Consider the following 12,100-nt stretch of genomic DNA (forward strand, 5'->3'; position numbering starts at 1 on the left):
CATGGGGAACTAGCTCAGTCTTCAATCTTCTACAAAGTGAAGTACAGAGTGCCAACTGCGAAAGGGGCAATCAGATTGGTACTCTCTGGCATTGCCTTAATCTCAGCAATACTTCCTGAATCTGTGCTTGATTTGGGGCAGTTTCTATCAGAAAATGCTTCTCTCCGATGATGACTTTACTGGATGCCATCAGGAAGAATGAGCTTTAGCTTCTGTTTTCAATAAGGATGTGGTGTTGGGCGACTGCCCAGAATCGGAGTGTTTATCCTGCATGATCGTGTTTTGGAATTTACAGTGGAAGGATGCAAAGCCAAAGAAAAAAACGGTGACGTATATTGTTATTACAAAATCGTATTTATCTGATGTATCAATCCATGTGACAGCAAATCATCGACCAAACAAGTGAGCCAGACCCTTCTAAAAACATCTGTATTTGTGAGATATATCAAAACAAGTTTCAAAGCGAGCACATTTCTCCCCAAGTGAGAGTAAGACTGGAGAGAATTAATAAACATCCCATGGACAGGTCACAGAGAGATCAGCATCCCCTCCAGGTGGGGGTTTATTATTCATTCTCAGGATGTGGGCATCACTGGCAAGGCCAGATTCACTGCCCATCACTCGTTGGCCTGAGAAGGTGGTGATACAATCTGAGGGGCTTGCTGGGCCACTTCAGAGGACAGATAAGAGTCAACCATATTGGTGTGGGACTGGAGTCACATATAGGCCCAGACCGGGTAAGGACGGCAGGTTTCCGTCCCTAAAGGGCATTAGTGACCCAGTTGGGTTTTTATGACAATCCGACAGTTTCATGGTCACTTTTACCAGGACCAGCTTTTTATTTCAGGATTTTTAAAAACTGAATTTAAATTCTCAAACTGCCCTGGTGGGATCTAACTCACATTGTCTGGATTATTGGTCCAGTAACATAACCACTACACTACTGTACACACCACAGGCATTACAGAGGCCTCAATACCTTCTGGATTGGACCAAGAGCTAGGATCCGAGAGACGTTCCAACACTACAATCTAGTTAAGACCTATAGGTGAGAATTGTACTAAGTTCTATTGATCATGCCTCCAAAGTACTTTTCTTGAACTTTAACCCCTCTTGTTCCATGCCTGTTGATCATGGCTGACAGTCCCTGTGAGAGTTCCAGTGAGTGACCTCACTGTGAAGGGGTAATGTATAGCATCACTCATTGAAGTCATTAAGTCCTGTGATCAGTCTCTGTGCTGAGTCTATGCCAGGAACTTGGTTGTAATCTTCCTTACTCTGTCTGCAGCTGTAAACCCTGGAACATAAATATGGCCATAAATTAAACAAATGTCACAATCTGCCTTTCCGCACAGATTTATAGCACAGAAAGTGGCCAATTCGGCCACTGTGTCTTAAATACAGCAATCCAAACTAATCCCCGCTCTCTCCCCACAGCCCTGTATCAATCCAAACTAATCCCCGCTCTCTCCCCACAGCCCTGTATCAATCCAAACTAATCCCCGCTCTCCCCACAGCCCTGTATCAATCCAAACTAATCCCCGCTCTCCCCACAGCCCTATATCAATCCAAACTAATCCCCGCTCTCTCCCCACAGCCCTGTATCAATCCAAACTAATCCCCGCTCTCTCCCCACAGCCCTGTATCAATCCCAAACTAATCCCCGCTCTCTCCCCACAGCCCTGTATCAATCCAAACTAATCCCCGCTCTCTCCCCACAGCCCTGTACCAATCCAAACTAATCCCCGCTCTCTCCCCACAGCCCTGTATCAATCCCAAACTAATCCCACTGCCCCACTCTCTCCCCATAGCCCTGTATCAATCCCAAACTAATCCCACTCTCTCCCCATAGCCCTGTATCAATCCCAAACTAATCCCACTCTCTCCCCATATCCCTGTATCAATCCCAAACTAATCCCACTGCCCCACTCTCTCCCCGTAGCCCTGTATCAATCCCAAACTAATCCCACTGCCCCACTCTCTCCCCGTAGCCCTGTATCAATCCCAAACTAATCCCACTGCCCCACTCTCTCCCTATAGCCCTGTATCAATCCCAAACTAATCCCACTGCCCCACTCTCTCCCCATGGCCCTGTATCAATCCCAAACTAATCCCACTGCCCCACTCTCTCCCCATGGCCCTGTATCAATCCCAAACTAATCCCACTGCCCCACTCTCTCCCCATAGCCCTGTATCAATCCCAAACTAATCCTACTGCCCCACTCTCTCCCCATGGCCCTGTATCAATCCCAAACTAATCCCACTGCCCCACTCTCTCCCCATAGCCCTGTATCAATCCCAAACTAATCCCACTGCCCCACTCTCTCCCCATAGCCCTGAATCTCCCTCTGCTTCAAATACTTATCCAGTTTTCCCTCAAAGATACAACAGTCTCTGCCTCAACCACTCCCTAGGGCAAAGAAATCCGTTCAAACAATCCCCTGTGTAAAGAAATATCTCCTAACTTCTCCCCTCATTCCTACTGACAATTTTAAATTGATGAGTCCTCGTCACTGAATCCCCGACCAGAGGAAATAATCTTTCCCTATTCACTCTATCAAAACTCTTCATAATTTAAAAAACCTTTATTAAATCTGCTTTTAGCCTTTGCTCCAGTGGATACAGTTCCAGAATCTCGAGTTTCTCCTCATGACCGCCCTTCCCTGGCATCATCCTGGTGAATCTACTCTGTACTCTATCTGTGGATTTAATGTCCTTTCTATAATGGGGCATCCAAAACTGCACCCAGTTCTCTAACTGTGGCCCAACCAGTGTTTTGTATAAATTCATCATTACTTCTTCACTCTCTCTCCCAGAAAGATGCTGGGAGTCAATTGAAATTTTCAAGACTGAGATGGATAGATTTTTGTTGGGTATCAGGGATATGGAGCAAAGGCAGGTACAGATCAGCCATGATCCAATTGAATGATGGAACAGGATCAAGAGACTGAATGGACGACTCCCGTTCCTATGTTCCTTTGTACTCTTAGACTGGCAAATGGACTGGGAGTAAGTCTGAGACTCCTGCCCTCGAGATCCTGCTTTACAATTTATCTCCTAGTTACTGAAAGTCCTTTGCAGGAGCTCAATTCTATTTCTTTCTGTCATTAGTTTCAATATGAACCATGACTTCCAGCTGTTTCCCTTCCCACTCCAACATCTTTCATCTTTTGCCCCATCTCCATAATGTCTCTTACCCTCATATCTGGGAGTCATTTGGGGCTTGGAATTGTTGTTAAAGAAGTGGCAGTCTGTTCCCCTGACTGTGGAATCCCCTAGTACGGTTGTGTTTCTGCACCCCACCCCCCCCACACCCCATTTGACAACCAATTGCCCCACAATGCCGAGTTTTGGCTCACGGCTGGCCCCTCTGAGTTGTGACTCTCACAGGTCTTCAGGAGATCCCTATAGTGCCTCCAGCCTCCTCTTCATACACTGGTGGACAGCCACTCGTTCCCTTCTGCACAAACCCGCTCTGCCCACAGAGTGACCACCTCCTGGAACGTGCAGTGCAAGAAAGGAGGAGGTAGGCTATGAGAAGTGCGATGGAGGAGGAGGTGGTCTATGGGGCCGTCTATGGGCTGCGAGCATGTTGTATGACTTGGGGTGTTGAGTTGAGAGTAATGCTGTGTGGTGAAGGAGCTTTCTACTTATCATGAGGCCTGGCCTTGATAGCAGGGGAACGAATGGGCAGGTTGGGAGAACGAATAGTGGGATGGAGGAGGTTGTGCGGATGGATTGCAAGTTTGGTTGGAAGCAGGCTTGGAGCAAAGGGCACAGAATGAAGGTACAAAAGTGAGAGTGAAGTAGGGTGAGGAGCGTGACAGAGAAATGGAGCAATATTTATCACAGCATGAATAAGGCGGGCTGAGATCCTGGGCTGCATCACGTTTACAGAGACATGTACTTACACGATTGGGATGGTGCTGAGCCAACACACCGCTGCAGCCAGGAGCAGAGAGAAGCCACTGTACCACAGGAGGGTGGCAGCGTACAGATTGTTGAACACAATGGTGGAAATCACGTCTGTTAGAGTTACAGCTGACTGCAGCCAGGTGAAAATGGAACCTGAGAGAAAAATCACAGGCATCAGTCACAGACTGTGGAGCTACGATTATCAGAGCTGCTCGACATGATAGACACTGAACTAATCAGGATTTGCACGTGTCCAGATTGTTCAGGCGTATCACAAATGTCGATTATGTTCACTATGATTCAACTATTCCAATGCCTTTCTGGCCGGCCTCTCGTGGCATCTTCCATCCTCCGTAAACTTCAGCTCATCCAAACTCTGCTGCCCGTATCCTAACTCGCACCAAGTCCTGTTCACCCATCGCCCCTGTGCTCGCTGATCTTGGCTCCAGGTCCGGGAATGCCTCGATTTCAAAATTCTCATCCTTGTGTTCAAATCCCTCCATGGCCTCGCCCCTCCCTATCTCTGTAACCTCCTCCAGCCCTATAATCCTTTGAGATCTCTGCATTACTTCAATTCTGGCCTCTTGCGCATCCCCGATTTTAATCACTCCACCATGGCCGCCGTGCCTTCAGCTGCCTAGACCCTAAGCTCTGGAATTTCCTCCCTAAACCTCTCTACCTCTCTCTCCTCCTTTAAGACCCTCCTTAAAACCTACCTCTTCGACCAAGCTTTTAGCCACATGTCCTAAAGTTTCCTTCTTTGTCTCGGTGTCAATTTTTATCTGATAATCGCTCCAGTGAAGCGCCTTGGAGTGTTTTACCACATTAAAGGCTTTATATAAAGGCAAGTTGTTGTTGTTCATTATTCTTGTGCCAGCATCAAATTCTGACAATGAGCATGCCCAAGAACTGTCCAATCAGGAGTTGCCTTATTTCATCAACAACAAAATGCTATCAACAGGAAACAGTAGAAATTCCAGGTAAGTCAGTGAGAAGCACTGACAGGTTAATGTGGACTCTTGATCAGAACCCTGGCCAAAGAGCTTGACCCAAAAACATCACCCTGTCCCTTCTCTTTCCCAGTTACTAAAGGACTTGCTTTCTTGCTTTTTCCATCTTCATCTGAGGTTTCTGGCCTGTACGGTTCTTTCCCTCCCTGGGGCGCTGTCACACGCAGTTTAGGTATTGGCCACGGTTCACTGGTATCACTCTCGCCTCTGGGTCAGAAGGTCGTGGGTCCAAGCCCCACTCCAGAGACTTCAACACAAAATCTAGGCTGATACGCTAGAGTCTTTTGGATGAGATGTTAAACTCTCAGAGGGATGTAAAAGACCCCACAACACTATTCGAAGAAGAGCTGGAGAGTTCTCCCCGGGGTCCTGGGGCCAATATTTATCCCTCAACCAACATCACTAAAACAGACTATCTGGTCATTATCACATTGTTGTTTGTGGGATCATGCTGTGCGCAAATTGGCTGCTGCGTTTCCTACATTACAACAGTGACTACACTTCAAAAAAGTACTTAATTGGCTGTAAAGTGCTTTTGGACATCCTGAGGCCATGAAAGGCGCTATAGAAAATAAGTTCTTCCTTTTTAGTTGATATTTTAAGCTTCTTTTCTGCTTCACAAGGTGAGGATGTTAGTGATTGGGGTTGTTTGGAAACGGTCTCAGCTCCAAGCATTAGTGGGTTAGATGTACCACGGTTTGATGCACACTGTCCAGCAATGAGGACCTTACAGGCTGCATGAGGGGAGAGTTCGAGCCGGTAATCTTGGCTGCTTTGGAGCAGGTACATACACCGAGTCACAATGCCACTGTGTCACAGTCTGAACACTACAACTGGCCTAAACTCCCCTGTAAAGGTAAAAGAACAGAAGTTTTAAGCAGAATTGTATTCCAGCACAATCTGTAACCTCGTGGCCCGGCATATTCCTCACTCTACAATTAACAACAAGCCAGGGGATCAACCCTGGTTCAATGAGGAGTGCAGAAGAGCATGCCAGGAGCAGCACCAGGCGTACCTAAAAATGAGGTGCCAACCCGGTGAAGATACAACTCAGGACTACATGCATGCTAAACAGCGGAAGCAACATGCTACAGACAGAGCTAAGCGATTCCACAACCAATGGATCAGATCAAAGCTCTGCAGTCCTGCCACATCCAGTCGTGAATGGTGGTGGACAATTAAACAACTAACGGGAGGAGAAGGCTCCGTAAACATCCCCATCCTCAATGATGGCGGAGTCCAGCACGTGAGTGCAAAAGACAAGGCTGAAGCGTTTGCAACCATTTTCAGCCAGAAGTGCCGAGTGGATGATCCATCTCGGCCTCCTCCCGATATCCCCACCATCACAGAAGCCAGTCTTCAGCCAATTTGATTCACTCCACGTGATATCAAGAAACGGCTGAGTGCACTGGATACAGCAAAAGCTATGGGCCCCGACAACATCCCGGCTGTAGTACTGAAGACTTGTGCTCCAGAACTAGCCGTGCCTCTAGCCAAGCTGTTCCAGTACGGCCACAACACTGGCATCTACCCAACAATGTGGAAAATTGCCCAGGTATGTCCTGTCCACAAAAAGCAGGACAAACCCTATCAATCTACTCTCAATCATCAGCAAAGTGATGGAAGGTATCGTCATCAGTGCTATCAAGCGGCACTTACTCACCAATAACCTGCTCACCGATGCTCAGTTTGGGTTCCACCAGGACCACTCGGCTTCAGACCTCATTACAGCCTCAATATGGACAAAAGAGCTGAATTCCAGAGGTGAGGTGAGAGTGACTGCCCTTGACATCAAGGCAGCATTTGACCGAGTGTGGCATCAAGGAGCCCTAGTAAAACTGAAGTCAATGGGAATAAGGGGGAAAACTCTCCAGTGGCTAGAGTCATACCTAGCACAAAGGAAGATGGTAGTGGTTGTTGGAGGCCAATCATCTCAGCCCCAGGACATTGCTGCAGGAGTTCCTCAGGGCAGTGTCCGAGGCCCAACCATCTTCAGCTGCTTCATCAATGACCTTCCCTCCATCATAAGATCAGAAATGGGGATGTTCGCTGATGATTGCACGGTGTTCAGTTCCATTCGCAACCCCTCAGATAATAAAGCAGTCCGTGCCCGCATGCAGCAAGACCTGGACAACATCCAGGTTTGGGCTGATAAGTGGCAAGTAACATTTGTGCCAGACAAGTGCCAGGCAATGACCATCTGCAACAAGATCATAGAATCATAGAAGTTTACAACGTGGAAACAGGCCCTTCGGCCCAACATGTCCATGTCGCCCAGTTTATACCACTAAGCTAGTCCTAATTTCCTGCACTTGGCCCATATCCCTCTATACCCATCTTACCCATGTAACTGTCCAAATGCTTTTTAAAAGACAAAATTGTACCCGCCTCTACTACTGCCTCTGGCAGCTTGTTCCAGACACTCACCACCCTTTGAGTGAAAAAATTGCCCCTCTGGACCCTTTTGTATCTCTCCCCTCTCACCTTAAATGTATGTCCCCTCGTTATAGACTCCCCTACCTTTGGGAAAAGATTTTGACTATCTACCTTATCTATGCCCCTCATTATTTTATAGACTTGTATAAGATCACCCCTCAACCTCCTACTCTCCAGGGAATAAAGTCCCAGTCTGTCTAACCTCTCCCGATAAGTCAAACCATCAAGTCCCGGTAGCATCCTAGTAAATCTTTTCTGCACTCTTTCTAGTTTAATAATATCCTTTCTATAATAGGGTGACCAGAACTGTACACAGTACTCCAAGTGTGGCCTAACTAATGTCTTGTACAACTTCAACAAGACATCCCAACTCCTGTATTCAATGTTCTGACCAATGAAACCAAGCATGCCGAATGCCTTCTTCACCACCCTATCCACCTGTGACTCCACTTTCAAGGAGCTATGAACCTGTACTCCCAGATCTCTTTGTTCTATAACTCTCCCCAACGCCCTACCATTAACGGAGTAGGTCCTGGCCCAATTCGATCTACCAAAATGCATCACCTCACATTTATCTAAATTAAACTCCATCTGCCATTCATCGGCCCACTGGCCCAATTTATCAAGATCCCGTTGCAATCCTAGATAACCTTCTTCACTGTCCACAATGCCACCAATCTTGGTGTCATCTGCAAACTTACTAACCATGCCTCCTAAATTCTCATCCAAATCATTAATATAAATAACAAATAACAGCGGACTCAGCACCGATCCCTGAGGCACACCGCTGGTCACAGGCCTCCAATTTGAAAAACAACCCTCGACAACCACCCTCTGTCTTCTGTCGTCAAGCCAATGTTGTATCCAATTGGCTACCTCACCTTGGATCCCGTGAGATTTAACCTTATGTAACAACCTACCATGCGGTACCTTGTCAAAGGCTTTGCTAAAGTCCATGAAGACCACGTCTACTGCACAGCCCTCATCTATCTTCTTGGTTACCCCTTCAAAAAACTCAATCAAATTCGTGAGACATGATTTTCCTCTCACAAAACCATGCTGACTGTTCCTAATCAGTCCCTGCCTCTCCAAATGCCCGTAGATCCTGTCTCTCAGAATACCCTCTAACAACTTACCCACTACAGATGTCAGGCTCACTGGTCTGTAGTTCCCAGGCTTTTCCCTGCCGCCCTTCTTAAACAAAGGCACAACATTTGCTACCCTCCAATCTTCAGGCACCTCACCTGTAGCGGTGGATGATTCAAATATCTCTGCTAGGGGACCCGCAATTTCCTCCCTAACCTCCCATAACGTCCTGGGATACATTTCATCAGGTCCCGGAGATTTATCTACCTTGATGCGCGTTAAGACTTCCAGCACCTCCCTCTCTGTAATATGTACACTCCTCAAGACATCACTATTTATTTCCCCAAGTTCCCTAACATCCATGCCTTTCTCAACCGTAAATACCGATGCGAAATATTCATTTAGGATCTCACGCATCTCTTGTGGTTCCGCACATTGATGACCTTGTTGATCCTTCAGAGGCCCTACTCTCTCCCTAGTTACTCTTTTGCCCTTTATGTATTTGTAGAAGCTCTTTGGATTCACCTTTGCCTTATCTGCCAAAGCAATCTCATGTCCCCTTTTTGCCCTCCTGATTTCTCTCTTAACTCTACTCCGGCAATCTCTATACTCTTCAAGGGATCCACTTGATCCCAGCTGCATATGCATGTCATATGCCTCCTTCTTCTTTCTGACTAGGGCCTCAATCTCCCGAGTCATCCAAGGTTCCCTACTTCTACCAGCCTTGCCCTTTACTTTATAAGGAATGTGCTTACCCTGAACCCTGGTTAACACATTTTTGAAGGACTCCCACTTACCAGACTTCCCTTTGCCTGCCAACAGACTCTCCCAATCAGCTTCTGAAAGTTCCTGTCTAATACCATCAAAATTGGCCTTTCCCCAATTTAGAATTTTAACTTTTGGGCCAGACCTCTCCTTCTCCATAGCTATCTTAAAACTAATGGAATTATGATCACTGGTCCCAAAGTGATCCCTCACTAACACTTCTGTCACCTGCCCTTCCTTATTTCCCAAGAGGAGGTCAAGTTTTGCCCCCTCTCTAGTCGGGCCATCCACATACTGAATGAGAAATTCCTCCTGAATACACTCAACAAATTTCTCTCCATCCAAGCCCCTAATGCTATGGCTGTCCCAGTCAATGTTGGGAAAGTTAAAGTCCCCTACTATTACCACCCTATTTTTCTTGCAGCTGTCTGTAATCTCCTTACATATTTGCTCCTCAATTTCCCGTTGACTATTTGGGGGTCTGTAGTACAATCCTATCAACGTGATCTCTCCCTTCTTATTTTTCAGTTCTACCCATATCGACTCAGTGGGCGAACCCTCGGATATATCCCCTCTCATTACTGCCGTGATGTTCTCCCTAATCAAGAACGCAACTCCCCCTCCTCTCTTACCTCCTGCTCTATCTTTCCTATAGCATCTGTACCCTGGAACATTGAGCTGCCAGTCCTGCCCCTCCCTTAGCCATGTTTCAGTAATAGCTATAACATCCCAGTCCCATGTACCCATCCATGCCCTGAGTTCATCTGCCTTGCCCATCAGACTTCTTGCATTGAAATAAATGCAGTTTAATCTAGACTTCCCTTGGTCTTTGCCGTGCTTTCTCAGACTATTTGTCCGGTCATGTTTTGTGCACTCTCCCTTACTGCCTTTTGTTTCTGTCACCACTTTACTTCCCACTGACTTCCTGCATCGGTTCCCATCCCCCTGCCATATTAGTTTAAACCCTCCCCAACAGCACTAGCAAACACTCCCCCTAGGACATTGGTTCCAGTCCTGCCCAGATGCAGACCGTCCAATTTGTACTGGTCCCACCTCCCCCAGAACCGGTTCCAATGTCCCAGGAATTTGAATCCCTCCCTCTTGCACCATCTCTCAAGCCACGTATTCATCCTAGCTATCCTGTCATTCCTACTCTGACTAGCCCGTGGCACTGGTAGCAATCCTGAGATTACTACCTTTGAGGTCCTACTTTTTAGTTTAACTCCTAACTCCCTAAATTCAGCTTGTAGGACCTCATCCCGTTTTTTACCTATATCGTTGGTACCTATATGCACCACGACAACTGGCTGTTCACCCTCCCCCTCCAGAATGTTCTGCAGCCGCTCCGAGACATCCCTGACCCTTGCACCAGGGAGGCAACATACCATCCTGGAGTCTCGGTTGCGTCCGCAGAAACGCCTGTCTATTCCCCTTACAATCGAGTCCCCTATCACTATAGCTGTGCCACTCTTTTTCCTGCCCTCCTGTGCAGCAGAGCCAGCCACGGTGCCATGAACCTGGCCGCTGCCACCTTCCCCTGGTGAGCCATCTCCCACAACAGTATCCAAAACGGTATACCTGTTTGAGAGGGGGATGGCCACAGGGGACCCCTGCACTACCTGCCTGCACCTCTTACTCTTCCTGGTGGTCACCCATTCACTTCCTGCCTGTACTGCCTTTACCTGCGGTGTGACCAACTCGCTAAACGTGCTATCCACGAGTTTCTCTGCATCGCGGATGCTCCACAGTGAGTCCACCCGCAGCTCCAGCTCCAGATAGAGTCTAACCACCTCCCCTTGACATTCAACGGCATTACCATCGCCGAATCCCCCACCATCAATATCCTGGGGGTCACCATTGACCAGAAACTTAACTGGACCAGCCACATAAATACTGTGGCTACGAGAGCAGGTCAGAGGCTGGGTATTCTGTGGCAAGTGACTCACCTCCTGACTCCCCAAAGCCCTTCCACCATCTACAAGGCACAAGTCAGGAGTGTGATGGAATACTCTCCACTTGCCTGGATGAGTGCAGCTCCAACAACACTCAAGACGCTCGACATCATCCAGGACAAAACAGCCCGCTTGATTGGCACCCCATCCACCACCTTAAACATTCACTCCCTCTACCATCGGCGCACTGTGGCTGCAGTGTGTACCATCTACAAGATGCACTGCAGCAACTCGCCAAGGCTTCTTCGACAGCACCTCCCAAACCCACGACTTCTACCACCTAGAAGGACAAGAGCAGCAGGCACATGGGAACAACACCACCTGCACGTTCCCCTCCAAGTCACACACCATCCCGACTTGGAAATATATCGCCGTTCCTTCATCGTCGCTGGGTCAAAATCCTGGAACTTCCTACCTAACTGCACTGTGGGAGAACCTTCACCACACGGACTGCAGCGGTTCAAGAAGGCGGCTCACCACCACCTTCTCAAGGGCAATTAGGGATGGGCAATAAATGCCGGCCTCGCCAGCGACGCCCACATCCCATGAACGAATAAAAAAAAACTAAGCAGTGGACTTCAAACAGGTTCCTGCTAAGTGCAGAGCTAGATCAATCAATCCTGAATTTCCGATGATGGAGGCCATTCAGCCCTTCTAAATTCATCCATCTACAACGATCCCTGATGTGCCCCCACTGCAGCATCCAATCGTTTTTTTGGATTGCAGGGGTTTTGCCGCCTCTACTCTCCCTGGAAGTCTATTCCGTGCAGAGGTCACTCCTGGAGTGAAGGATTTCCTCACGTTATTACCTTGTACTAGTTTGAACCGCTGACCCTTGACCTATTTTCCCAACTTAATGTAAAGTAATATTCCAGACTTGCCTTTCCCATTCCCTTCCATTCCCCTATCAGATCACATTGCAGATATCTCCTGTGG

General features: G+C 47.7%; 1 protein-coding gene across 1 annotated transcript in view; it reads right to left on the reverse strand.

Annotated features, from left to right (window-relative positions):
• Positions 1-335: 335 nt before the first annotated feature.
• The window catches only part of LOC137299334 (solute carrier family 46 member 2-like), a 25,388-nt gene continuing 13,623 nt past the window's right edge, over positions 336-12,100 (reverse strand). Inside the window, exons 3-4 of the mRNA XM_067967996.1 lie at positions 3,912-4,068; positions 336-1,297 (exon numbers count right to left, since the gene is read on the reverse strand). Of these exons, the coding sequence (XP_067824097.1) occupies positions 1,198-1,297; positions 3,912-4,068 (257 nt within the window). The 3' untranslated portion in view covers positions 336-1,197. The remainder of the gene's footprint in view (positions 1,298-3,911; positions 4,069-12,100) is intronic.

This window comes from Heptranchias perlo, chromosome 29 (genome assembly GCF_035084215.1).
Source record: "Heptranchias perlo isolate sHepPer1 chromosome 29, sHepPer1.hap1, whole genome shotgun sequence".
NCBI classification, from domain to species: domain Eukaryota; kingdom Metazoa; phylum Chordata; class Chondrichthyes; order Hexanchiformes; family Hexanchidae; genus Heptranchias; species Heptranchias perlo.